At 33.4% G+C, this 25,303-nt stretch overlaps 1 protein-coding gene across 1 annotated transcript; it reads right to left on the reverse strand.

The window, feature by feature from the left end:
• Nucleotides 1-4,526: 4,526 nt before the first annotated feature.
• Nucleotides 4,527-25,303, reverse strand: LOC118189841 (calaxin-like). Its single transcript, XM_035360515.2, has 7 exons — nucleotides 25,022-25,303; nucleotides 24,700-24,837; nucleotides 19,696-19,800; nucleotides 19,033-19,118; nucleotides 9,635-9,700; nucleotides 8,276-8,380; nucleotides 4,527-4,759 (listed from the first exon to the last, which is right to left on the reverse strand). Exons 1-7 carry the CDS (start codon nucleotides 25,116-25,118, stop codon nucleotides 4,709-4,711), a joined length of 648 nt encoding a protein of 215 aa, XP_035216406.1. The 5' UTR covers nucleotides 25,119-25,303; the 3' UTR covers nucleotides 4,527-4,708.

Here is a 25,303-nt window from a genome sequence, read left to right on the forward strand (position 1 = left end):
GGGAGAAGAAATTAAATATGTATGAACTTGTCTTTCTCATATATCAAGTATTTTAAAAGCACTTTACTTTCTTTAGAATATTTTACATGTATATATTGACTAAACTGTATATAGTTGATCAAAAGAATATATTGTAAATTAAGTTTTTATTTGTTTTATGTTCATTCATAAATGTAGTAAGCATATGGCTTATTAAAACCTGTGTTACTTGCGTTTCTACATTCTTATCAAAGTAATAGTGCATATGAATAAATTTTCATTTGCCCTTCAAGTTTTAAAAAAATATTAAATTGTTTTTATTAATTGGAATGTTTGTTCTTTTCAATCCTTATATACCATAACAACGCAAACATTATCATTATAAATTTTCTTAAAAGTTCCCAAATTTAGGCGATTACTTTCAGTAATAATTTAGCGATAGTTTTCAATTATAATTAACTGTAACTGAATCTCTGCCAGACAAATTTAAAAAAATTAATAAACTAAAATAGATTAGACTGTAGTACTAAGCATACCAATCAACATAATTCTGCTTAAGTATTTCTTCATTGAGGCAAAATATAAATAAATGTACAGCTTGGTATTTTAGAATTCTAGCAACGACAGCTCCCTCCTTCCAATAGTTGAGTGGCTCTGAAGTCTGACCGTTGATGATTTGATTAGAGCTCGAATCTCTCTAAACAAGATTGGTTGTTTTGGTGTTTTAGTGGTTTTCATGCATACTAGTACAAACATGATCTTTAATGCTTAGCTCAACTTCCAAATTCAAGTAGAAGGAACTGACGTCACTACATAAATTCTTTAAACAGCTCATTTAATAAATTGTTAATTTTTTTTTATCATTCAAAAACCGAATTGTAGAACTTCTTTAATATTCGGAATGATAGGATTTCGATGCTATTTAAAAACAGATGTTTCTTATAAAATTTATACAGCATTTATATAAATGTGGATATTTAGCCACATGATACTACGTTTTTTTTTAATCTTCTAAATAGAATCACATTAATGTTTAGAAATCAAGATATCTCATTTATCATTTCATGTCTCTATTTTATTTGTGACAGTACATATTATTTTTATTCTTTATTATATAATAAAATATTTTACTAAAAAATAAATTATTTCAGCAATGATTCTCTACAGTCTCATTTGTTAATTTTTTTCGGCTTCTCTTCAAATATTATCGATAAATTTTCACATTTATTAAAATTATTGAAAAACATATCTTTCACAAATTGCTAATAAGGAGTAATATATTTTTGTCGGCCTCTGTAAAGAAAGAATGTAAAATCTTTAATAATTGATTAATGCATTTTTGTTATATATAGTCTAATAATATTTTCCATGTTTTTAACGCAGATTAGAAAAAAATTAAACATTTTTCTCAATATGCAATGTAAAATTTAACACTTCTATCTTCGATTCTGATTTCGAAAAATTATGCTAGAGGCAAAACAGCTACTTCTCTATTTCTAGTCCTTCCCTTTAACGTTCCTGACTATCTGTGATGAAATCTATAAGATCGATGAACCAACACTGCCTCTAACTATTTAGAAAATGTTTACTGAATACTGGTTATGCCAGGTGCAGTTTCCTGCAAATCTACTGATTGCATGTGATCTTCCCTTGTATAATGTAAATGCGAAGCTTTTTCTATCAGAAAAAACACCCTGAGGATTGATCCTCACGTATATGCGCCGAGTGTGCTACCATTACACCACGAAGGCATGCTGGAAGGAGGGAAGAAATACCTCATATACTCACCCTTTTAAAGGGCTACTGAGGGTTAGGGGACCTATATCACAAAACCTGGTGGTAACGAATAACTGCCCGCCAGCTTTTAGTCCAGGTGCCACTCTAGAGTCATTAGGTTATCAGGTTCAGTGTTCCGCCTTACTTGCTTTGGGAACATTCAATGATCTGACTCGGAACAGGGAGCTTACTAAAGCTATGTTCAATAAATGTGGGAAGTAGACAAGATACACAGGAAGGGTATACGAAACCCTTTATTTTTCTCTCTTTACAATGATTTCCGGACTTCGGAATACAGAGACCAACCACTTGTGGTCTGAACGTAAGAATATAAAAATATTAACTAAATTCTAACTAAACTAACTTTGGATTAATAAACAAGTTGCTACTTGAAGATTGGCCGTATATTAACAGAAAGGCCGTATGTAGTACAGAGAACTGTTAACACTAAGATACGTTTAAAATTATCAAGAGGATTAAACCTCTGGCCTTGAAGGCAACCAGCAACCGAGTAAAACTGCTAAGGCAAGCGGCCTGCTTCTACTAACTCCTTCCTCTCTCTTGCTTGGCAAAAAGCCACAACTTAAGTACTTGGCGTTCGCAAGACAAATTTGCATAACTAAGTTAAAGCTTTTAATTCTGGCCGGAAGTAGAAAATAAGAAGTGATAGTAAAGATTTAAAATAAAATAAACGTTAGTAAAACTTAAGATCCTTACAAGGTTATTTAAAAACCGAAGACGTGAAAATTGTGTAGTGTCCTCGCCGTGGACTGAAACCTGGACCTCTCCAATACGCACCAAATGTGCTTCCAGTAACACCACGAAGGCTTGGCGGAAGGCGGGAGAAAATACCTTACAACTTAACGTTTTAGTCACTAAATAAAGTATAAATCTCTTATAGTTTTCTGGTGGTCTCGTGCATACTCACTGCTGCCATTTCAAAAAACATAAAAACTGCAATTTCTCTTTCAAATTTAATCAGTTTGTATCTGTTTAATCAAATGAAAGCAATAAACACAATAAAAACTTTAATAATTAAAATTTTATTTTTAATAATATATCTAACCAGCGTAAATTTAAACGCATTTAATGCATAATATTCAACTCGTAATTTTTATGAATATTTGCAACTTTGTTGTACTTAAAATAGAAGATGTTTCTAACGTCATATGTTATGCACCTGGTACAAAATCTGTATTTTAATTCCATTTTACGTTAATTATCTTTCATTAACTTTGATATTTTTTTTATCTTTCATTCTAAAGAAAGCTCATTTTGCTGGCCGTGAATTTAGTCAGTAAAAATTCAACATTTGAAAAGCTATCTTGGAGAATTATCTACAGTGCAGCGTCCGTTTTGAAAGGCTACATGATTACTTTGCAGATTCTAAGCGCAAATCGTGTGAAAAGCGACAAAATGGCACAGCTTGCAGATTAAGGAACGTTTTATAAAGGAATATAGTGCCCAAAATCCAGCAAAGAAAAACAAATATTAGCTTAAAAATAATGCAGAAGCTATGAAAATTTACTATGAATGAGCTAATTTCATTTCTCAGCTAATAGCTCGAAAGAAAATATAAAAAAAAAAAAAAAAAAAAATTCTTTTCGTGCTTTTGAACAAAATTTTAATTTAAAAAATATAGAGTTCTTAAGTATCCGCATGACGTATTTAAACTGCTTGGCTGGTTGTTGAATTAATATATATATATATATATTAATTTCGCTAAGATAGAGAGTAATATATGATAGATGTTCGACAAGATGTAGCATCTCCCACATGCAATGCTGCCTTTCGGTTTCAGGTTTAGGTTGGTTTATTTTGTTTATGCTCACGAGAGCTATCTGTCTGAGAGAAGGATTGCCTTTGTGGAGGACTTTCTAAGAGGAATTGCCTCAAATCCACGAAAGCACTTAGACCAGGGGTGACCAACCTTTTTGGGAAGACTGCCACTATCTGAAAAAAAAAACGTTATGCGTGCCACTTCCAACTTTTTCAACATACTAAAAAATATAAAAAGCTGAAATTTTTTTATTTATAAGCTGATAATGGGATTTTTGTGCAAATAGTACATTTTTTATGTAAGTCTGAGTAGTGGACATTTAAAAAATAATATAAATAAAACAAACGTACAAACTAGAGTTTTATTGTTAGTAAATATTTTTAAAGGTTCAGTCAGTTAGGTTATGTATAAAATAAAAATGAATAATTTGAAACATCTAACTCTAAATTAGCAGTCAGTACTTAATTAAAGTGATTTTTGAAGATGTAGTTTTTATACCAAGTCATCTATATTAGAATTAGCTCTTGAAAATGCTAACAAAAGTAGGTGTTTTAGGTGCATATCAGTTAATTTTGATTTTATTATGTTCATAATATAAAACATTTGCCCGCAAATATATGTTGATACAAACTTACAACAATATCTGACAGCCAAATCGTGTAAATTTCAAAAATTGCTTGTTGGTACAAATTTCCAGAATTCAATATGATTTGGATCACTTGCAGATGAAATAAGTTTCTTTTATTTACTTTTTAGTGTAGTATGCTGCTGTAGGTCAATAATTTCGATTTGGATTTCAGTTAGGTTATAATTAATGTCTTTCAGAGAAATTGAATCATTTTATTTATTCTAATGACTTATATTTATTCTAATTCGATGGAGTTAATACAGATGATATTATTATTTTTTCAAATAAATCTTTTTTCAAATAAATTCTGTGGCACGCGTGCCACGGGTTGGTCATCCTTGTCTTACACTAATGACTTTGAAACTTTTTATTTCTTTTAATCAGTAATTCTCAACTGGCATCAAAAATCTAAATTTTATTTGTTCTATGATTTTTCTCTTTGAGAGACAGCAGTTTACAAGAGAAAAGGATTATGCATTTAGAGTATAGGGATGAACATGAAGAGGTTAAAGTAATTCTTCTGTAGCAAAACTTCTTTACAGTTTTCAGATAATATCCTGCTCTGTTTGTAAAAGGACTAAAAATGCAGCCGTATGCTGTAAAGAAAAAAATTAAATCCTTTATGCATATTCACATGTATAAGACATTTACAAGTGAAGCTTCAATACATATACCTTTTTGTCCACAAGTACTTTTATTTTAATGCAGTGAAATATTACCTTATTTTAATTACTTTTTCGAGCATTTAGTTTATGACTAAAGACAAACTCAACCTTCTCACAAACACACTTTTTATATTACTTTCATAACTTTAGTAGCATAAACTGGTACCAGTATGTATACAAGGCTGATCAATCAACTGAGCATGCGCTCTGCCCACTTTTAGATGCAATTTACATTAATAATCGGAAAACAGGCACGCAGCATTGCCCTGGACGTTAAATGAACCTTTGATTCGTCGTAGTAGTCTGATATCACTGTCTGGAATCTTGCAATTACCCAACCTCCATTCGCTTTATCTTCTGCTTAGCTATTTAGAGGCAAGATAAGTGCAAATTACCTTGGGAGGAGTGGCGTGGAAGAAATTTGAGAGGAGTGCCCTCAGGGATCCTATCTTAGACCGATTCTTTCGAATATGGATGCCAAAACTGTCTTCTTTCCATTCAATAATAAAGAGGAAGTCATGCTTATCGCTTACGCAGATGATTTTCTGCTCACTGTTTCAGACCGTAGTAACCTGGAAAGACAAACCCAAGAGTGTCTTGAATGTACTGGCTGACTGGAAGACAACCCATAACCATAACGTAGTAACCTGGAAAGACAAACCCAAGAGTGTCTTGAATGTACTGGCTGACTGGAAGACAACCCATAAGCCAAAGCTCTTAGTCCCCAAGACACAGGCATTTATCGCTAATCGAGGACCTCCGTTGTTTAAAAATCCATGTCTCAAAATCCTGGATTGTTCAGTTACATGTATCAAAGAACTCAAATACCTAGGAGTAGTCTCGAAGAACAGACTTTCTTGGCTAAATGTTTTATATGCAGCACCAATCTGCGGTAATACCTCTCACAATTACATATAGAGATCACTGCTCACACTAGAAAGACAACAGCGTACTACTTCGTAAGTAGCCGTGCAGATTATGGCAGGCTTGCCTCCACTAGATTATTAATCGAAAGAGAAATGGCTACATTAAATATCTCTCGCAGACGACGAATCAAGAGTCTTTAGGAGCAAGTCTGCGTTAATACAGACTAAGAGCATTCAAAACCTTATCTTATTTACCCCCTGGCTGAAAGCAATCTTGTCGAAACCATTCATTTTAAGAGTGTCCAGCAAATCAGTGTCCTAGAATGCTTATACACAGATAGCTCTAAAACACCAGAAGGCAAGGAGGGCGGATTTTCTCGTAGAGGATGACGTGACACATATTATGAGATCGGAAGTTAAACTCCGTTTTCCAAACTGAATTACTTGCTACTAGAGCTACACTTTTATACATGAGGAAACATCCTAGCGTGTCAAAGGACATTTACACCGATTCTATCTCTAGCCGAGTAGCAGCAGCCGGGTTCAGTTCCTGGAATTCAATAATGTAGAGCATTCGAAGCATCCTGTTACGAGATCCTGCGGTTTCACAAAGTTCCATTCTTAACTGCGTTCCTACTTACACGGAAATTGCAGGCAATGCGTTAACGGACACTGCTGCCAAAGAAGCGGCGAACTCCACTTTACTAAGGGAATTCCAACAATAAACGAAGCCTTTTGCATTCCTGAAGAGGCATACTCTTCAACAATTATTATCTAAATAACAAGAGCAATGGGACCAGGCCAGGACAGGTCATCGAATCTATAAACTTCTTCCCAAAGTACCACTGGAACCACAATCAATGAGCAATTATCGATCACATTTTATTACGGATCATGGGCCTTTTCCTGATTATCTCAGATGCTTTGACCTTAGAAAGGATTGTAGATGCAAATGTGGGAAGGAGAGTCATTCAGATCGCATTTGTGTTTTTCTGCCCACATTTAGTAAACATCAAGGTAAAATATTCGAGCATAAGCTTCTGGCCACAATGATTTCAAAACCTTAATAGAACAAGGTTGCTCGTAAGAAGCTGAAAGCTTTAATAGATGATTGTGCCAGAACATATTGTTACGAAATGTCAAGGCGCGGTAAGATAGCTTCCTCGCAAAACAGGTTTAGGGTTGTCAGAGAATTGCAAGGGAAAGCAGGTTTGTCACATTTAGCGAGACATCGCCCATTTGGCGACAAAATCGGCAATATGCCATGGACGGATGGAGAACCTTCTGGAACGAATTCTCACTGGTTTAGCCCAGAATGTTCTCGAACACAAGCCAAAAGCTATATAAACCCTGCTGGTACGCGGAGAGTTAGTTAGTTCGTGTGGAGTTAGCACCGAGATCATAATCAGTCAGTGAGTACTTAGTCGAGTCAGCTAAGAGTCAGTTAGTGTCTCGCCTAGTTAGTTCGTTAATTAGTCCGTGCGGAGTCCATCGAGTTGATAGTCAGGCAGTGAGTGTCTAGTGCTGAGATGGACGTCGAGAGCATCGAAACAGTCTTTTAGTGTATCGCAAGGTAGAGTATCGTCGAGTTTGATTTTAGAGGGTGTTGAGCTCCGAGAACGACTGAAACGAGGAGTCGGGAGCTGTACTCTAGTGCATCGTCGAGTGCATCGCGAGTTGTAGCGTGGAGAGTCTCGAGAGTACGTCGAGTTCCGAGAACGACGGAGCAGAGTCGGGAGCTGTACTCTGGTGATTTGCAGTGAAGCTGTCTCCACCGTTATAGCCTGGTAGTGTAAAGGCTCTGTCAGCGTGTCTATAGTAGTTCTTCGACGACTGTAAACGTGTTATTGGAGCTGACTTGAATAATACAGTCCAATAAAGTGTATTTCGATATTCCATCAAGTCCTGTCATCGTTATTTACTCCAAATCTGCACCAACCACGTACGTAACATAAAGGAAGAAAAAAAAAATGTAACACTATAAACATAAGACTGGGCCAGAACATACGTAAAATGTAAGAAAATAATGAAATTTAAATTCATTTTTCTACATTTATATTTAGTATTTGTATTTATAATTAGTAGTAACAATGTTTATGCACTTATTTCTTTTGAATATTATTCTGTTACATGGTAAACTATGCATATTCTACGTAATATGTATATCCTGCATTTATATTTAGTATTTGCAAAGTATCATTTACGATGTATTCAGGTTTTTAATACACATATGTATAATCTGTGTATATGGTTTAATCAGGGTTTACCTGATTTAAATAAATCCGTCCGATCTGCCGACCTGCTCTCCGGGCTCTGGTCTAGCAGATAATGGTTGACATCTGCTGGGTATGCAACCAATCTTGCATGGATATAGGAAATGTACCTATGTCAGGAGACAACTCAGCGGTTTACATCACTAACCACTACACTATCTGGGCCGCTATTTGCAATACAAGTGTTACAACACAAATCAACAAGCCAAATTTACATAAACACTGAAAAATATATCTATATAAAAATCTCAATATTGTCTTCACAGTGTCACATATTTTGCACCTTTAACAATCAAAATCTTCCTTACCTTGTAGTCTGGCAGGCATTTGCCAAATGCTTCCATGAGAACCCAATCATTTAAACATGCCTGTTTAAACTCTTCGTAAGATATTACACCGTCTCCATCTAGATCCTATAAATGTCATAAATGCATTAGTGTACGAAGTCATAGATAAAAATTATGATGTGTTCAACACATAACCTCCCGCCAAATCCATACCAAGACATAGAATTGGTGAATTAACAATGAGTTTTAAATAAACTACAATTTCCAATTGATCTTTCGCAAATAAAATCTAATTTGTTTACAAATTTTACGGCTCAGTATTAATGGTAAACACTACTCATTTTTTATTATTCTATTCTCCCATACAATGGGTTGTAACTCCATGGGTTCATGTACACATCAATTCTCATGCTTTGAAAACGTCGCAGTAATATATCCTTTAGTCACATAGTGTTCTGGATTCACAAATTAATGCCTTGACAATCACAAAATTTTTAAAAGCAGCATATCTTTAGAGCTCCCGTTAGATTGTTAAGTGCTGCAGTACATTTCATCTGATTATTTGCGGTATTATTTACATTGGCTATATTGTTTCCTTAAAAATAATACATAGCGATAACATTTGGTGGCAGCTTTCTTTTATTTGAAAAATGATTCGACGCAAAAGGGAAGCGAACACAAAACTGAGCATTGAGGCTAATATATTAATTAAATTGCTGCATAATGACAGCTCGTCTTCATAATGAGCTTATTGTCGTTGCAACAATTCCAAGAATATAGTCAATGCTTAGAAATGTAATATGTTGATCTGAATCACACAGCTATTTAAATGCCAAATCTGAGAAATTTGGGATTATTTCATAATATACCTTTTTATGACAGTCTGTTTAGAATTAAGTAAAATATCATTTCTAGTTTGTCAGTTTTAGATAAAATTCAATATGTTGTTCCCACTCATGTAAAAATCTTAAATACTGAAATTGAAAAATTTTGGATTATATTTTAATAAAATGTTTCATTAAAATGTGTTATGGCCCTCAAGTAAAACCACTACTGGCTTTCCATTAAAAATTGTTATCAGCTTCCTGTAAAGTATCAGTTGTCCAATTTTAACCAAAATCTAATCAATTGTTTATATAAATGTAGAAAACTCAAATATGGAAACTAGAAATTTTTGGAAGTTTCATATAAGAGTTATCGTGGACGAAAAAATCCTCACACAAATGCTCATTCTAAAAATATTAAAAATGTGTTGTGGAGAGCCTAGTTCGTGCTTCACTGAAAACTCGTTATCAGATTTTTAAGCATAAAACATTACCGGCCTTACATAGGTTAGCGGGAAGTAAAAAGCAGATTAATATCACTTTATTGAATACATACCATTTTACTTAAGATCATGTCTGCCAGGTCCCGAACCATGTCCTCACTTATATCCTTGGAAGGTGGCTGAAAAGAAACATTTTCTTTCAAAATTATATTGTCAAAAGTTAAATTTTGGCAATTATACGGTGGAATAATATATAAGGAAACGAACTTTCCTATCTGATCATTAAAATATCATTTGCGAGAGTTGCACTATTTATATAAACAAAATGCACATTTTTTACTTCAATGTTGAGTTTTAATGACTAGTTTATGTAACTTTACGTCTTTTGTTTAGAAATATTGTGGAAAATTTTCTCTCGATTATTTATGTAACCCAATTTCCGAAATAAGGGTTTTCAGAAATAAATATTTCCATGCACGTTAGCTTCAAGAATTTAATAACGATCAATTTTCATAAATGTAGTTATTTCGTTCCGCTAAATGCATACACGAACAAATATATATATATATATATTATTTAGTTTTGATTTAAACGTTTTGTGAATGTATCGTTATTTAGTGCTTTCCTGTTGTAATTTTCTCTCTCTTGATTAGTTAAATAATTTCGCAACACTTGGAGCAACATTCGACTACGAGTAACTATTAATTATTAACTAATTTTTTTTCAAATTTCTGATCTGTAAGGTACGTCTATACAGTCAAACTTCGCTTAACAAGCCCTTCCCATAACGAGTGATTCGCATAATAAGCAAACTAAAATGTAAAAAAGTGATCGCCTTAAGAAGCAATGTTTCGCAGAACGAGAGAAGTGAAGGCATCGCTACGTCACAGGCAGGAAGCATCCTCAACTATACATATATATTTAATAAAAAAGCTTAACTGCGATAGCTGCGACCATAAGACAAACACGCATGCGTTATTCGGGACAATTTATTCACAAAATATTGTGGATGGACATGAATAATGCACTAAGGATTTTTTCCTTTCCTTTTTTTCCCCTCTTAAATGTATATTGTTTATTTTAGAAAAAATTTCGTGTATAAAAGATCACAACCTTGGCAAATATCCCGTTAAATCCAAGGCTGGATTAACCATTAAGTATAATAAGGAAGCATGTGCTTAGGGCTTCGAGGTAAGGAGGCACTACAAAAAACCTCACGACATTTTCCTCTAATTGTTTTTCAACCCCACGACATTTTCCTCTAATTTTTTTCCATCGTCGCATTTTCGCCATAAATTGTCATAACTTAAAGTTAGACATTATTTTAAGTACAGGTAGCCCTCCTACAACAGGTCATCCTGTAACACGGTTTCGCTACAACAGGATTCATAAATTGCGAGAACCCTCCTACAACACGGTTTCCTATAACACGGCTTCGCTCTAGCACAATAAGAAAATTGCCCCTGCAATCCGAAGAAATTTCAAGAACTCAGCACGAAGTTTTTCTATATTGTGCAAAGCACCCATATAGTCATTTAACACATAAGAATCCTTGTTTCGTAAGTTCTGCCACTTGTCTCCAAGATCAGGTACCCGTAAGAACAAATGTCCTCAGATGACCCGTATGAACAAATGTCCCCAAATAACACTGAAGAAATCTCACTATGGCAGAAGGTGAACAACATGATGCCACGATAAGTGTTCTAAAACGCAAAACCTGCATGTTCGGCTTCCAAAATTCGAATCCTCGTCTCCATGGCGTGAAAACAAAAGTATCTCACACTGCTGGTCGGCAATCTGCGTCGAGCTACGGTGTGTTAAAGAATAACCTTTTCGTCTTTACAAGACATTAAGTTTCCGTCCCCAAACATGTCCGATAGAGATAAAAAAGAACATTTAAGAGGAAATTCATTTCTTTAGATGTACAGATACAAATCTTGGACCCTCTTTTAAAAGGAGAAAAGGCATCTCACATTGGAAAAAGTTTTAATTGGAATGAAGAAACAGTCCGGACTATTAAGGAAAATGAAAAAGAAATAAGAAGTACAGTTGTTGCAGGATCTTCGACATCCGCAAAACGGGCAGTTCGCCCCCGGAGGCGCAAATAATTGAGAAGATGAAAAGAGCACTCAGCATTTGCATTGATGATAGATGTCGAAAAAGAATTTCGTTGGATGGTAATATCATTAAACAAAAAGCACTCAATATTTTCCAGTACCTCAAAGAATATGGAGAACCCTCTGTCAACCCAGATTTTCTGGTAAGTAAAAGTTAATTAAGACACAACAACACGCCGAACAAACACCAATTCAGAAGTCAAACAACAAAAATCAGCGTTATATTCACAAAATTTTCACAGGACTAGTTTCGATGGTTTTATCGAACCATCATCTTCAGCTGCAAAACCGCAAATGAACAAGATAGGAAATAATGATTAGATAAGATAAGGAAGCCTGGACAAGCAATAGCAATTTAAAAGCAATAGCTATTGACAGGGGCTTTTCAGCCAACATTATTAATCAAGCAGTTAAAAAATTCTCATCTCAACACACTAAAAGCCACACTCTTATTTTAGGAGATTATAAAAATTCTGTTGTCATTCCCTTCTTTCCATCAATTAGCTATAAAGTTGCACATATTTTGCAGAAATTTAACTTTCGAGTTGTTTTTTCTCCCATCAATAAAATTCCAACTTCTATACTCAAGGACCCCATTCCGGATATGAATTCCTGGGGTATTTATAGGATTCCTTGCCAGTGTGGTTTAATTTACATTGGCCAAACTAAGAGAGCCTTAAAATTTCGCGTCAAAGAACATGAGGCATATGTAAGAAAAAATGAAACACAGAAGTCTTCTGTTGCTCAACATTGTTGGTCCGAAAATCACACTTTCAATTTTTCTGCTGCCAAAATTATTCAAAAAACATCTTCCATTGGAGAACTGGATTTTCTAGAGGCATTTCACATTCATAAAAATCTTTCTGTTCTAGTTAACGATCCTAATTCCAATCCAAATTTGCCTTCGGCTTTTAAAGAAATTATGTTTTAGTTCTGTTTTCGCCAACAGATGGCGCCACTTGCTTATTTTTGTCCAGGCTTTCTTATCTTATCTAATCATTATTTCCTATCTTGCTCATTTGCGGTTTTGCAGCTGAGGATGGTGGTTCGGTAAAACCATCGAAACTAGTCCTGTGAAAATTTTGTGAATATAACGCTGATATTTGTTGTTTGACTTCTGAATTGAAGTAAAAGTTAGTTCGAAAATTTCAAAAAGTGTTTTACAATTCATAGAATAAGAATTCAAGGAGAATCTGCATCGGCTGATTATGAAGTTGCTGGGACGTTTCCTGAAAAATTTCAAAATATTATAGAAGGATACACAGCAGCTCAAGTGTTTACGATGCCGACAAAACTGGGCTTTGGTGGGAAAAAAATTCCCAGTAGAACCTTTATATCGGAAAAAGAAAAAAACTTCATCCTGGTTTAAGGTGTTTAAAAATTGTCTAACGCTACTTTTGTGCAGTATGACTTTGGACCTTCTGACAAAACCCTTGTTAGTTTATAGATCTTTAAATCCCCGTGCACTTAAAGGCGTAAATAAAGTCACCCTACCGATATATTGGAAAGGAAATCTAAGAGCTTGGGTAGCTGGGAATATATTTAAAGATTGGTTTTTAAATTGTTTTGTGCCAGACGCTGAACGCTATTTAAGGCAGAAAAATTTGAATTTCTAGGCGCTTATTACTATTAGATAATGCACCATGTCACCCACAAGATTTGAATCATTCCAAAGTCAAAATACTGTTCCTAACACTAATTCGTTATTCCAACCATTGGATCAAGGTATTATTTATACCTTTAAAACATATTACATAAGAAGAGCATTACAGTGGATTTTAGATGTTACCAGTTCAAAATCAATTAATGTAATGGAAGCTTGGAGACATTTTCAATTAAGAACTGAATCGACATTGTATGTCGATTCAGTTCTATGTCGCTGAAAGAACTGAAAGCATCAATGTTAAATTCGTGTTAGAAGAAGACATAGCCCTCTTCAGTTGTAATAGAAAACGTGCGTGAATCGTCAAAAAATGAAATTGGTGCCGTATTAGAACTTGCTAAATCAATCGGAGGCGAAGGTTTTGTGAAGATGGCTATTGAGAACGTTCGAGATTCATTAGCGAAAGAAGAAATTGACGAAGATTTGATAGAAATGGCATCCGAAGCTGTAAATCAAATCAATTTTGAGGACACTACCACTGATGAAGATTGTGAATTTAATAATTTAACATTAAAAAAATTAAAAGAAGGCATACGCTTAGCTTAAAATCTTGAGTTATTTTTCTTGAGTGCAGACCCTTCCGCTGAAATAAGCCGAAAATTTAAAAGGGAGCTGCAAAACTGTCTAGCTCTATATCGAGAATTTTACAATGACCCGGTAAGAACTAGTAAGCAAAGTAAAATCACAGATTTTTTTTTAAAGAGGGAAGAAAATGGTAGAACGAAATCCTGAAAGTGAAAGTTATACTGACTCTGAGTCTCTTACAACACGGTTCTAGAAACCTATCTATTGTGTTATACGAGGGTTACCTATATTCAATTTAAGTGATTTGCCATTAAAAAGGGTTTCCACGAAAATTTTTGCATTGTGATATGAATTTATCTTTATCTAAAGATTAGAAAGAACATGAGAGACAAGTTTAATGAGGTTGAGGCAGTGTAAAGATGACTTTTGATTTTGATTTTTCTTCCATTTAAGTTAAATTAAGATGAAACATCTTTAAAAAGAAATAACGATCGAATTAAGACTTCATTTGATATAATTCTCTAATATAAATTAAAATTCCATTTTTTCTTCGATTCTAAATTAAAATTTATGTTGCAGTTTTGTATTCCATTTCTAAATAATCCTATTTCTAAATTACAGGGTATTGTATGAAAACAATTTGCTCGTTAGCTACTTATATTTTTTTCAATGGTGTTTCTTTTTGCTGGCGTTAGACACCATGTTTTATTTCTCCATTTTGCTTGTTGAATACTTTTTTCCTCCTTCCAAATTAAAATTTATTTTGGAATTTTATATTTTAACAATTGGACATGTGCATAGCTTGGGCAATTTTGTCTTTTATTTGATTTAGGTTTCTCCATTGTCTCTTTATTGTTGGCTTATGGATTCTGCTATTTCGGTTTTCCAAATTAGTACTTTTAAAATACAAAATGAATAAATTTTCTTCCTTTTATTCAAAACATTTTGATGTTTGGTCTATTTGATTATATTATGTACCTAACTTAGGAGCAAGTTATATCTTGATGATATATTTTAGAAACTAGCAGACTTTTGACATTCGTTATTTAAAAAAAAATTAAGTTTCTTAGAAATTCTTAATTACTTTAAATTTTATAATAATATTTTCTCATTTAATTATTTCATTGTTAACAATTTTTGAGTAGTTTTACAGTGTATCCAGATATCATTCAGAAATGTGGCTATGTTGATACTTCTTTTGGTTGCTCCTCGACAAAGAATTTTCAGCTGTTATTTAACATGATTTTATTTTTGCATGAATTTAGTTTTATTTTAGTTTTGTTTTTCAAGTTTTTGATTCAATTGTTTTCATTCATGTCTTCCTGCTCTACCATTTTAGGTTGATATTAAATACACAATTTTATCTTTTTATTAAGTTATTAATTTATAAAATTATCAATAATTATTTCTAGGATAATTAAACAACTTTTCTGATATTTTTCCTTTTGTTCGACCGTGTTTTATGTCAAACGAATATCACACACACAAACGAATAGCTTACTACTTTATGTTTTATTTATGTCAATAAAAATTGATCTATTAATGAATTTACATTTCTTCCAGCAATAAACGGAATTACTGAGGAAACAGAATGCTTATTTGGATTATGGCTATTTCTCTAAAATGTCCCCAGAATCTCTGCTCTCTGAATGAAAGGTTATTACTTTATTCCGTTTATTGCTGGAAGAAATGTAAATTCATTAATAGATCAATTTTTATTGACATAAATAAAACATAAAGTAGTAAGCTATTCGTTTGTGTGTGAGATATTCGTTTGACATAAAACACAGTCGAGCAAAAGGAAAAATATCTGGCAGGCAAGCTGTTAAATCCCAGAAAATGTTGGTAATTCGTGATGAGTGGTTTTTTTTTTTTTTTTTTTTCCGTGGATGCTGAAAGAGATATTGAGGTTTTCGCTGCGTGCAACTAGAATTTTTTAGAAATTCAAATTCGATATATCAAACTAATTTTGCTTAAAACGGCAGCCACAAAATGCATTCCTCACCTTAAGCTAAGAGCTCGAGTTGCTTTTCCTTAATTAATTAACCAATTATATAAACGAGAAAACAGGAAGGAAAAATGAGAAGTTATTACTTTAATGTTCTCTTTTGATTGATTATCAAAGCAATTAAGCAATCAATTGATTATCAAAGCATTAAGTAGCTGACTGATTCGTTGAAAATCAGAGGTTTATTGAATACACCATTGGATTCGGATTTGCATTTTGAGATGGCATGAAAGACTGGCAGTATAGTGTCATTGTAATATGGGGTACTTGAAGTCTATTGATCCAAAAGTTTTGTGGCAAAGTTGAGAAAGTAGCAAGCGGATTTTATTCTGCAGAGTGTTTTGAGTCAAAACTGCTATGGAGCTTAAGTAGAAAAAAAAAAAAAAAAAAAGTCATTTCTTTAATTTCAAATAATTCACAGCACAGTAAAAATAAAATACAGTAAATATGAAATAATTAAAACCACAGTAATTTCATAAAACTATTGATTACACTAGCCAATTTTTTGCAATTTGGCGACATTTTGGAACTTTTCATAAAATCCATTTGTGAAGCCACAGAAATGACTTTTGAGTCAGTTGCATCGAGAACGTAATCATATTTGCATTAGTGAGCATGCTCGCTGACTGTTACTTTGGACCTTGTCTGCCTTAGAACTGTTGCTTTAGAACCTCGTGTGTTTAAGGAGAATTTCACCTTATTTTTCTTGGATTATTAATTGTTGTTTATCGTGTGTGAAATCTATCATTCTTTTCAATAAAGTATTAAGTTTCCCTGGTCATCTAATTCTATTGTTTATGAACTATTAAAAACTATGAAATATGAACTATTCAAAACTGCAAATCCGTAGTAAGTAACAGGCTGTAACAGAAATGACAGCCAGAACATGACAAAAGTAACAATTTTCGTAACAGAATGTATGATGCGTGTGAACACGTAAATACGGTAAGTATGAAAAACATGAAAAGAGTCGCTTTAATCCCGTATATTTACAAGATATATTGATATTTGCAAGAAGTGCTCAGTCAACGAACACCAACTACAGTATATGCATAACAGCGACGACGGAGTGATCAGTGTATACGTTGGGAAGTTGCCGTCATGCTAAGTACTTTTGCAGCAGAGACGCTCATTCTGGAGGCATATTGTTTGGAAGTATCACTCTGCATCTCGTAAACGAGACCAGTCGTGGTTGTGATACATATTTTGCAACTAGTGGTAGCTCATTTGAACAGTTCTTACAAATATCCGTGATTAAAACGCTTTTTCATTCTCCAAGCTCTTAATACTTATTGTGTTTCCGCGTTCACTTTCCATTACACATTGCATTCTGACAATTATCACATTTGTTATGTTTTATCACCCCTTAAAGTTCTGACTACCAATTCTTGACATTTTGTATACATAACGCCTTTTCTTCTACTTGGCACGCATGTGGAAGATATTAATGACGTTTGTTTGCCCTGTTAAGACACACACAAAAATGTATTATGAATTTTCGCTAATTATGATACGCTAATGACCTGTTTCTGCTTATACTAGTAACTCTTTATACCTAAAACAAAATCCTACAACAGAAGTCTGGAAAATTGTGAAATTCAAACATATAATACAATCATGTCCATAAATTAAGGATAATTCAGAATCACACGAAAATCGAACTCTAAAGTAAAAATTTCAACTGTAGAAATTTCGCACAATTCTTCAAGAATAATACACAAATTACAGGAAGCCATCAGATGACGCCGATAGTGCGTCACAATGACGAAAGCGTAAGAGAAGACTATAGAAGGAATAGTAGCAAAAAAGTAAAGTTGTTCACAAGCGTTTCTGTAAGACGCTCAGTTCCACAACCAAATAGTTATGACACAGAGGACGCATGTGAATGATTTTTTACATGGTAGAATTATCGGCCGCCTGGAATGTGTACGTATTCAGATGGAAGTATCCAGGGAACTTGGAATAGCCCAAAGTTTCATCTCTAGGCTTTGGCAACGATTCCAAAATGATGGAAATGTCACGTTACAGTACAGGTCGCCCCCGAGCTACAACACCGAATGACGACCGTTTTTTGGCAGTAACTGCCAAAAGAAGCAAGCGGAGCACAGCATCAGACCTATCTCGTCAGCTATCTTCAGCCATGGGTACAACAGTTTCAAGGCAAAACGTGTACAGACGTTTTGGGACATATTGGTCTACATGGCTCACAGGCCTGTCAGATGTATTACGCTCACGGCAGCTCACCGTCGCCAGCGGTTGACCTGGCCAAAAGAACATGCTATGTGGACATCGTCATAGTGGGCTTGCGTGATGTTTTTCGATGAGTCCAGGTATAGCTTGCAATCTCATTCACGTCGGACTTTTATAGACTTTTATATGGAGAATTCCAGGTACCAGCAAGACAAAAACATTCAACACCGTTACGTTGTCGCAGAATTGCTCGTTTGGCGTAGAATTATACTGGGCTCCAGAGCAAATCTGATCAGAACCGTGACAGGCCAAATTTATCGGGACATAATTCTGGAACAACATGTACATTTGTCTAGGGTGCTATGGGCCCAGAATTTGTGTTTATGAATGACAACGCCCGTCCTTACCGTGCAAACATTGTAAAGGGGTGGCTTCAATCTGAGGATATCAGCCGTATAGAATGGCCAGCATTCTCACCTCTCTCATCATCTGGGAGATATACAATGTACTAACCATCATACCAGCCATGTAATGTTAAGTTTTTGTATGGGAGATATTTTTTGTAATTGCTCCCGAGAGCAAAATTCATGGATTTTATGAATGGTATCATACATACACCATCTTTTCTGTTCTTTATCTTTTACTTAATAAATGGGGTTTACGAATAATCACGTTTGTTTTGTTTCTGAAATTTTATTTGCTAGAGCTGGCATTATCCTTAATTTATGAACATGAGTGTAATAGAACCATTAAAAATAAGGCTTCGTATGCGCTAAATTTTTATTAAAATCCTGCTTGAAAATTAAATTCTTTAAAAGAAAATGGTCATTTCTCTGTAAAATTAACGAAATATTTGAACTGAAGAATGCATATATTTCGTAACTGAAATTTTATGCTCATACGGTTTCATACATTTCATGTATGGTTTCACACACAGTTAAAGTAGATATTTCTCATTTCTATGTTAAATGATTTCTAGTTTTATTGCTTAATATGAATAAAAATTACCTCGGACAACGATTCCAACAACAAGGTGGCAATATTATCTCGAGTTAATTCTAAATTTTCTGAGATGTCGTAACATGCGAAGCACACTGTTAAAAAATAAAACAAAATAAAATACAATATAATAGTCTTAAATATTTTTACGTTAAACACAATGCAGGTTTTAAAACGCTGCAAAAGGTTAAAAATTCAAACTTATACCTCAGTGTTTTCTGTTTTACATTTGCTAAACAACGATATTTAATAAAATTGGTACATTTACAATAGTTGTAGAATCTATCAGATTTTCTGAAGTTAGAGGTCTATAAAATGTGCAGTGCACTCTCTGAGATCTGAACACTGAGCCTCCCGACTGCTAACCGGACGTGCTCTCCAATTACACCATGAAGGCACGTGGCAAGGAGGAAGAAAAATCTTACAGGGTTAGCCTTACAGTCTCGGCCAAATTTTCTAGAACATACTGTTAATTTAATGCATGATTCTAAAACAATTTGAGCAGAAGATAAAAATTAAAATATAATAATGAAATAAGAGAAGTAGAAAAGTGAAACGTAAAAAAAAAAAAAAAGTTTATAAGAGCCTTGAATTATTTTAATCCACGATTCAAAAGGATAATCTGTAATTCAAATTGTTTTCATTAGACCTCTAATTTCAAAAACAACTTACATTTTATTTTCTCTTCCATTGAACCTCGTAACATGACAGCAATGAGGCGAATGAATTCCTCCATCTGAATCCGGCGATCTTTGTCATTATCAGCCGTACTAAAAACTGAAAGATAAAAGGGGGAACAAACACTTATATTTCAGGTTTTCTTTTAAATACATAAAACACCTTAGTACAGATTCTACTTTAACACCTTCCACTGTAGAGAGCTGGCTGCAAAGTTCTATTCGTGAATTTTCCCTTATGCAACAAGAATACGCGCAATTTCCCTTAGAAAGCTCTCTACGACTGTTACCTTTCTTAGTCAGATAACATTCGCATGCTTTAGTGTCATCAATAAAATGAATAAACCCTTCCCCCCCTCCAAAAAAACACTATTGTGAAGGCATTTTGTTGGATATGAGCCTTTTAACTTCGAGGCACCTTTTAGTTCGACAATTGTTACCACCAGTGTTTAAATTGCGTCGGAGCCCGGCTCCGGTACTTCTCAATTTTAAAGATAAATTACAATTCTAGCCGCAGCGCACCTGAGCCCTAAATAAGATCAGCTCCGGTACTTTTTTTATAAAATTGAGCCACTATTTCAAGGGAAAAAAATTAGAATTCCTAACGTTTTAGTTTAACAATAAGTAGACCTTGCAATAAACCAGCAACTTTACATTCATTCTTATAGGAGTCAGATTCAGGACTCATTTTACCCATGACACACACATCCGCTTGATGGCTATAATTATATCAGGAAAGAGCTGCGGTCAAAGAGAACGTTCTCTCTCACCGAGATTCCCCTCATTTTTTGTTTCCACCCACTCATGCCTTCACGCCCTCATTCTGTTTCGCCCCGTTTTTAGCATTATCTGAATTTTCATCAGCTATACTTTAAGCATATTTAATTTTTGTGATGATAAAAGAACTTTTTCCCCCTACGATCAGGGCTTAAATTGGGCCAGCTCCGGTGGTTCTTAGTTTTTGTAATAAATCATAATTTTAGCTGGAGCGCACCGGAGCCCTAAATAAGAACGCTGCGGCACTTCTTTTATGTAATTGAATAACAATTTCAATAGAAATTTTATCTCGAAAATTTTATTTTTAGCTATAAAATTATATTAAAAATCGCTTATTAAATTTTAATTTATCTCTTTACAGTTACTTTAATTTTAGTTATTTAATTACTTGAATTATTTCAATAAATAATAATTAATTAATTATCTAATAATCATCAATTAAATTTTGATTAATTAATTTTATAATAACTATTGATTAAATAACAATTAATAAACATTAATTAAATAGCTATTAATCAATTCGATAAAAATTAACTATTTAATTTAAAAATTATTAATGAGTTTAATAGTCATTTTATTTATTTATTTACTCTTGTTCCTCTTTGCTGACGGTCTTCCATAGGGCTCCGGCACTTCTAATTTTAGAAATTAAGCCCTGGTTACCACTAATGTAAAAACATTTTCTAGTATAGTCATCATGAAGGTCAAAATTACTGAACACTGGTGGTTCCTTTGCAGTGTCATAGTCAGCGGGTTGAAAGTACTGAATATAACTAGTTTCTTTCGAAGATAAATGCCAGAGTGAGGATTTGTTTCGCTTGTCCCGGGTGCGACTTCAGTGGAAATGCCATGCAATATCTACATTCTCCGATAAAAACCAATAGAAGGCAAAGTATTGTATGTAGTATTAATAATACATATTTAATACTACATACAATTTTAACTAAATTTTATTTGCTAAATCAACTCTATGAAAGAAAGCGGGTGAATTCTGAATTTCATTATTATGTATGGGAAGAATTCAAAACAACATTTCAAAAGAAGCATGTAATTAAAATTTCAGACACAGTGACTGACATTTTACTTATCATAGAATGAAATATTATAGTTTTTTTTAATACATCGAACGGCAGCTTTTATTTAAATACGTTACATGTTGAATAAGTTACATATGAGAAAATAATAATAATTTTATATACAATATAAATGTTAAATTATAAGTTTCGTAACGCATGCATAATCATTTATCCTATTTTGCGACCCAGCTATCAGAAATTTTTGCTTGTTGCTTACTTCTTACAATTTATTTGAGTAAAATCAAATTTTGACCGATATCAGAATCTTCATTCGAGAGATATTAGACTCCGAAATGCACAATTTATATCCAAAGATGGGGAAAAAAATACCAAGTTGGTCCTCCATTATCAAACAATATAAGAACATAGATCGTTGGTGACAGAAATAGATACGAATCTAGAGATACTACATAGAAAAAAAATTCCTGGTTCCTGACCTTGGTCTACAACTAAGCCGCATTTTTAAAAATCCCTGAAAGGAAAGTCTACGAACTATTAAAAAATCCGAATAAGTTACTTTTTTAACATAGCATACAACGACGACAAAAAAAAAAAAAAAAAAAAAAAAAAAAAAAAAAAAAAAAACTAGATTTTTACTGGATGTATAGAAATTTTTTGCTGGATATTTTGTGGCTTCATTAGAAATACTGTCTGAAGAAAATAACTAATTTTCCCTCGATAGCTGATAAAAGATTCTGCAGCAACTTATGTAAAAGGTTCTCTAGTTTCGTTTTTGCCTTGCGTCTCTTCAAAATGCATATCTCTTCGTCAGTAAGCTCACGCTAAGACTGGAATAAGACTGGTACTTTCTTTGCAAGCGATTATTCAATACTTTAGAAGTATTTTAATGACCAACGTCAATAATTCTATAATTTGTGATAAAAATGCAGAAAAAATAAGCACTAAGGAAAATAACACTGAAGCCAGGGAAAAAAAGTAACATTAAAATAGCATAAAATAAGGAGAGTAAGCGAAAAAAACGACAGAGAAACAGCGTCGGAAGGGATTAACAGTCTCATTTTTTGGGGAGAGAGGCACTCTTCCATTGAAAACTAGAATGTTGAAGCTGATATAATATTGCTACTGATGTAACATTATAGATTATATAATATTGTTAATTGTTTATTTATTTAAAGAGCGAAGTGCCCATATTAATTTTCTTAGAAACAAACTCGCTGTGTATGGTAGTTTTTAAAAAATAATTCACTATCGCAAAGGAATATCGAAACTAAAATTAATGCTTTCAAAATGTGAGGGGATTTCTCATTTCTTATGTATGTAGATATAGATGGAGGCGGGGCAAATGACAAAAAATTTATTTCTGGTTACATCTAAATTATTACCATATATTATAGTATTGTAAAAAGCAAAGCTTTATAGCTTTATAGTCAACTGAAATTGAAGTTATTGCTTCAGAAAATGGACTTCAATACGTACTGAGGCTCAAAGCTGTTATTTATGAAGTTATTGGCATTAAGAATATGATTGCATTTTAAGGTATTCAATGATGCATCAAGTATATACTTAATAATTGAAACAGGTGAAACATACAGACATGAAAATGAAATTTTTTCGTAATATATTGCGAATCTACACAAACTCAATATTCAATACATTTTTGCTGTATAAATGCTAAATTGTTAAAACTCTTTACCTAAGTGTAAACCGTATAAATGAAAGCCAGAAAAAGATTTAGAGACATTCTAAACTCTGCTGTGACATTAAGTTGCAGCAAACTGTCGTAAATCCAAACTTTACTGATTCATAATATTTCCATCAAGATAATGATCTCAGTACATAGGTATTCTTATCCTACTCTATAACCATTCAGCCCGAAACGCCAATCCTAAGGGAAATTTCGTAGATATTATTGCATAAAACCTATTTCGTCTTGTAGTGGAATATGCCAATAAAAATTGCGAGGGTGGTGAATAACGGTTTGTCTTCTAGTCAAATATGTAGAGCATATTTGACTAGAAGACGATTAAAATAATATACTGATTTCCAAGAATTTTAATATTTCCTGAATTTTTTTCTTAAAGGCTCATAGCTGAATTAAAATAATATTTTTTCCATCATAGTTCAAAAAAAGATGCTCCGAGATTTCCCAACGATAGGCATGTTTTAGAAGACTAGAAAAAGGGCAGCCGATTATAAAAGCAGCGAATCTCTTTTCTGAAAATTATTCTATTATTCCCAACGAATGACACAATTCCAAACAATGGGCAGAGTAATCTTAAGACGACACATTCTTTCAATGCAATATATTTACAACATGAGTTTACATCGAAATTTACACCCTCAAATGATGATCTGTACACAGAATCAAAAACCAAATGCAATCGCAAAACTTTTGAGCGATTGTTACATCTATAGACCGTGCAATGTCCACCACTACTAAGAGGTGAAGGCTACATGCAAAGTATCTTTATAAATGCTAAGAAATGTTGATGTTCCTTTGAAATCCATGACCAAGAGATCCCGATAAAAGTGGCTTCTTCAGTACGTATCATAGACAATGATTCATACCTCTCTTCACAGAAAATGCAAGATTTGTCTCAGAAATGATAAATAATATGTGAAGATCTGAAGATACTAAAAACCAATCAGTCAAGTGACAAAATGTTGAATATCGTACTCAAACATGATGATATGGTTTTCATAAGGCTGCCTTACCGACACTGAAGCGTTCGCGTAGTATGACGCAGAGAGATATCAGGATAAATTCTTGAACAGCAAATGACATTAGTTCAACCCAGTTTTTGATCTAGTAGAAGAAGGTAGTCATCCATACAGAGAAGAAACAGAGCGAAACTATTGCGGCGTCTAATATAGTCTTCGAATCAATCCAATCGAGTATTTTGGCATGTCATTTAAAAGAAGTCTTTATCTTACTACTCCCGTACATTAACTCTAGAACTGCAAACTGTCGACCTTTATATGAATGTAACTGCAAAGCACAATACGATTAAGATAAAACTGCATCAAATTTAATATTTTACATATTGTTATTTATTTCACTCGTAGACAATACAGATCAATCTATAACCAATCAAGCAATTTCACTCTATCTAATTACATAGTAAAGCGCATAACAACACCATTTTTTTCCATTTATATTACTTAAAATTAATCTTTCAGCTTACTTCTGTTCATAAAAAATTCTTCTGTGAAACCAAACAAAGTATGAAGCACCTCTGAAAATGTAGGCATATCCATATGCGGACCATTTTTCACATATTTTTTGTAGATTTTGATCAAACGACATAGTTCTGTTCTTTCAACTATAAATAAAGAATTCTTGTATGAAAGCTTTTTCAATATCGTATTTAAACATTAACTGATATAATTACACTGATACAATTTTCACCAATAGAACATATATTTCTTAAATTACTTTTGACAAATAAAAAGAGCTAAATATCACAACTAAAGCATTTCGGTGGTTGATACTACTCGTATACTTACAATTTAATTCTGAAGATAGTCTGTCTATCAAAGTCACTTCTCCGAGTTTAGTAAGACCGCCATTTTTGCGATAAAAACGATTATTCTTTTGCTCCATGAAATTTACTTTTAAGCAGATAAACTAAAGAATTTCGGACAAGTACATCAGTTTTTCGTTAGAACAAAATTAACAGCGCATAAAACTTATTTTGATAAACGAAGCACGTGAATTTAATCGAAATTGCTGTTAATTTAGATGTATATAATCTTCGCTGTGTTAGACTCAAGTGTTAGCTGCAGTAA

Source organism: Stegodyphus dumicola, chromosome 1 (genome assembly GCF_044657685.1).
Source record: "Stegodyphus dumicola isolate Sdum_Otavi_A_Nest chromosome 1, ASM4465768v1".
Taxonomy (NCBI): Eukaryota; Metazoa; Arthropoda; class Arachnida; order Araneae; family Eresidae; genus Stegodyphus; species Stegodyphus dumicola.

Coding starts and splice junctions, on each gene's coding strand:
- LOC118189841 (XM_035360515.2), bottom strand. CDS start 25,118: ATGGAGCAAAAGAATAATCGTTTTTATCGCAAAAATGGCGGTCTTACT. Junction 24,838..25,021: donor ACTATCTTCAGAATTAAATT/GTAAGTATACGA, acceptor CTTTATTTATAG/TTGAAAGAACAGAACTATGT. Junction 8,381..9,634: donor ACATGATCTTAAGTAAAATG/GTATGTATTCAA, acceptor TGACATTTATAG/GATCTAGATGGAGACGGTGT.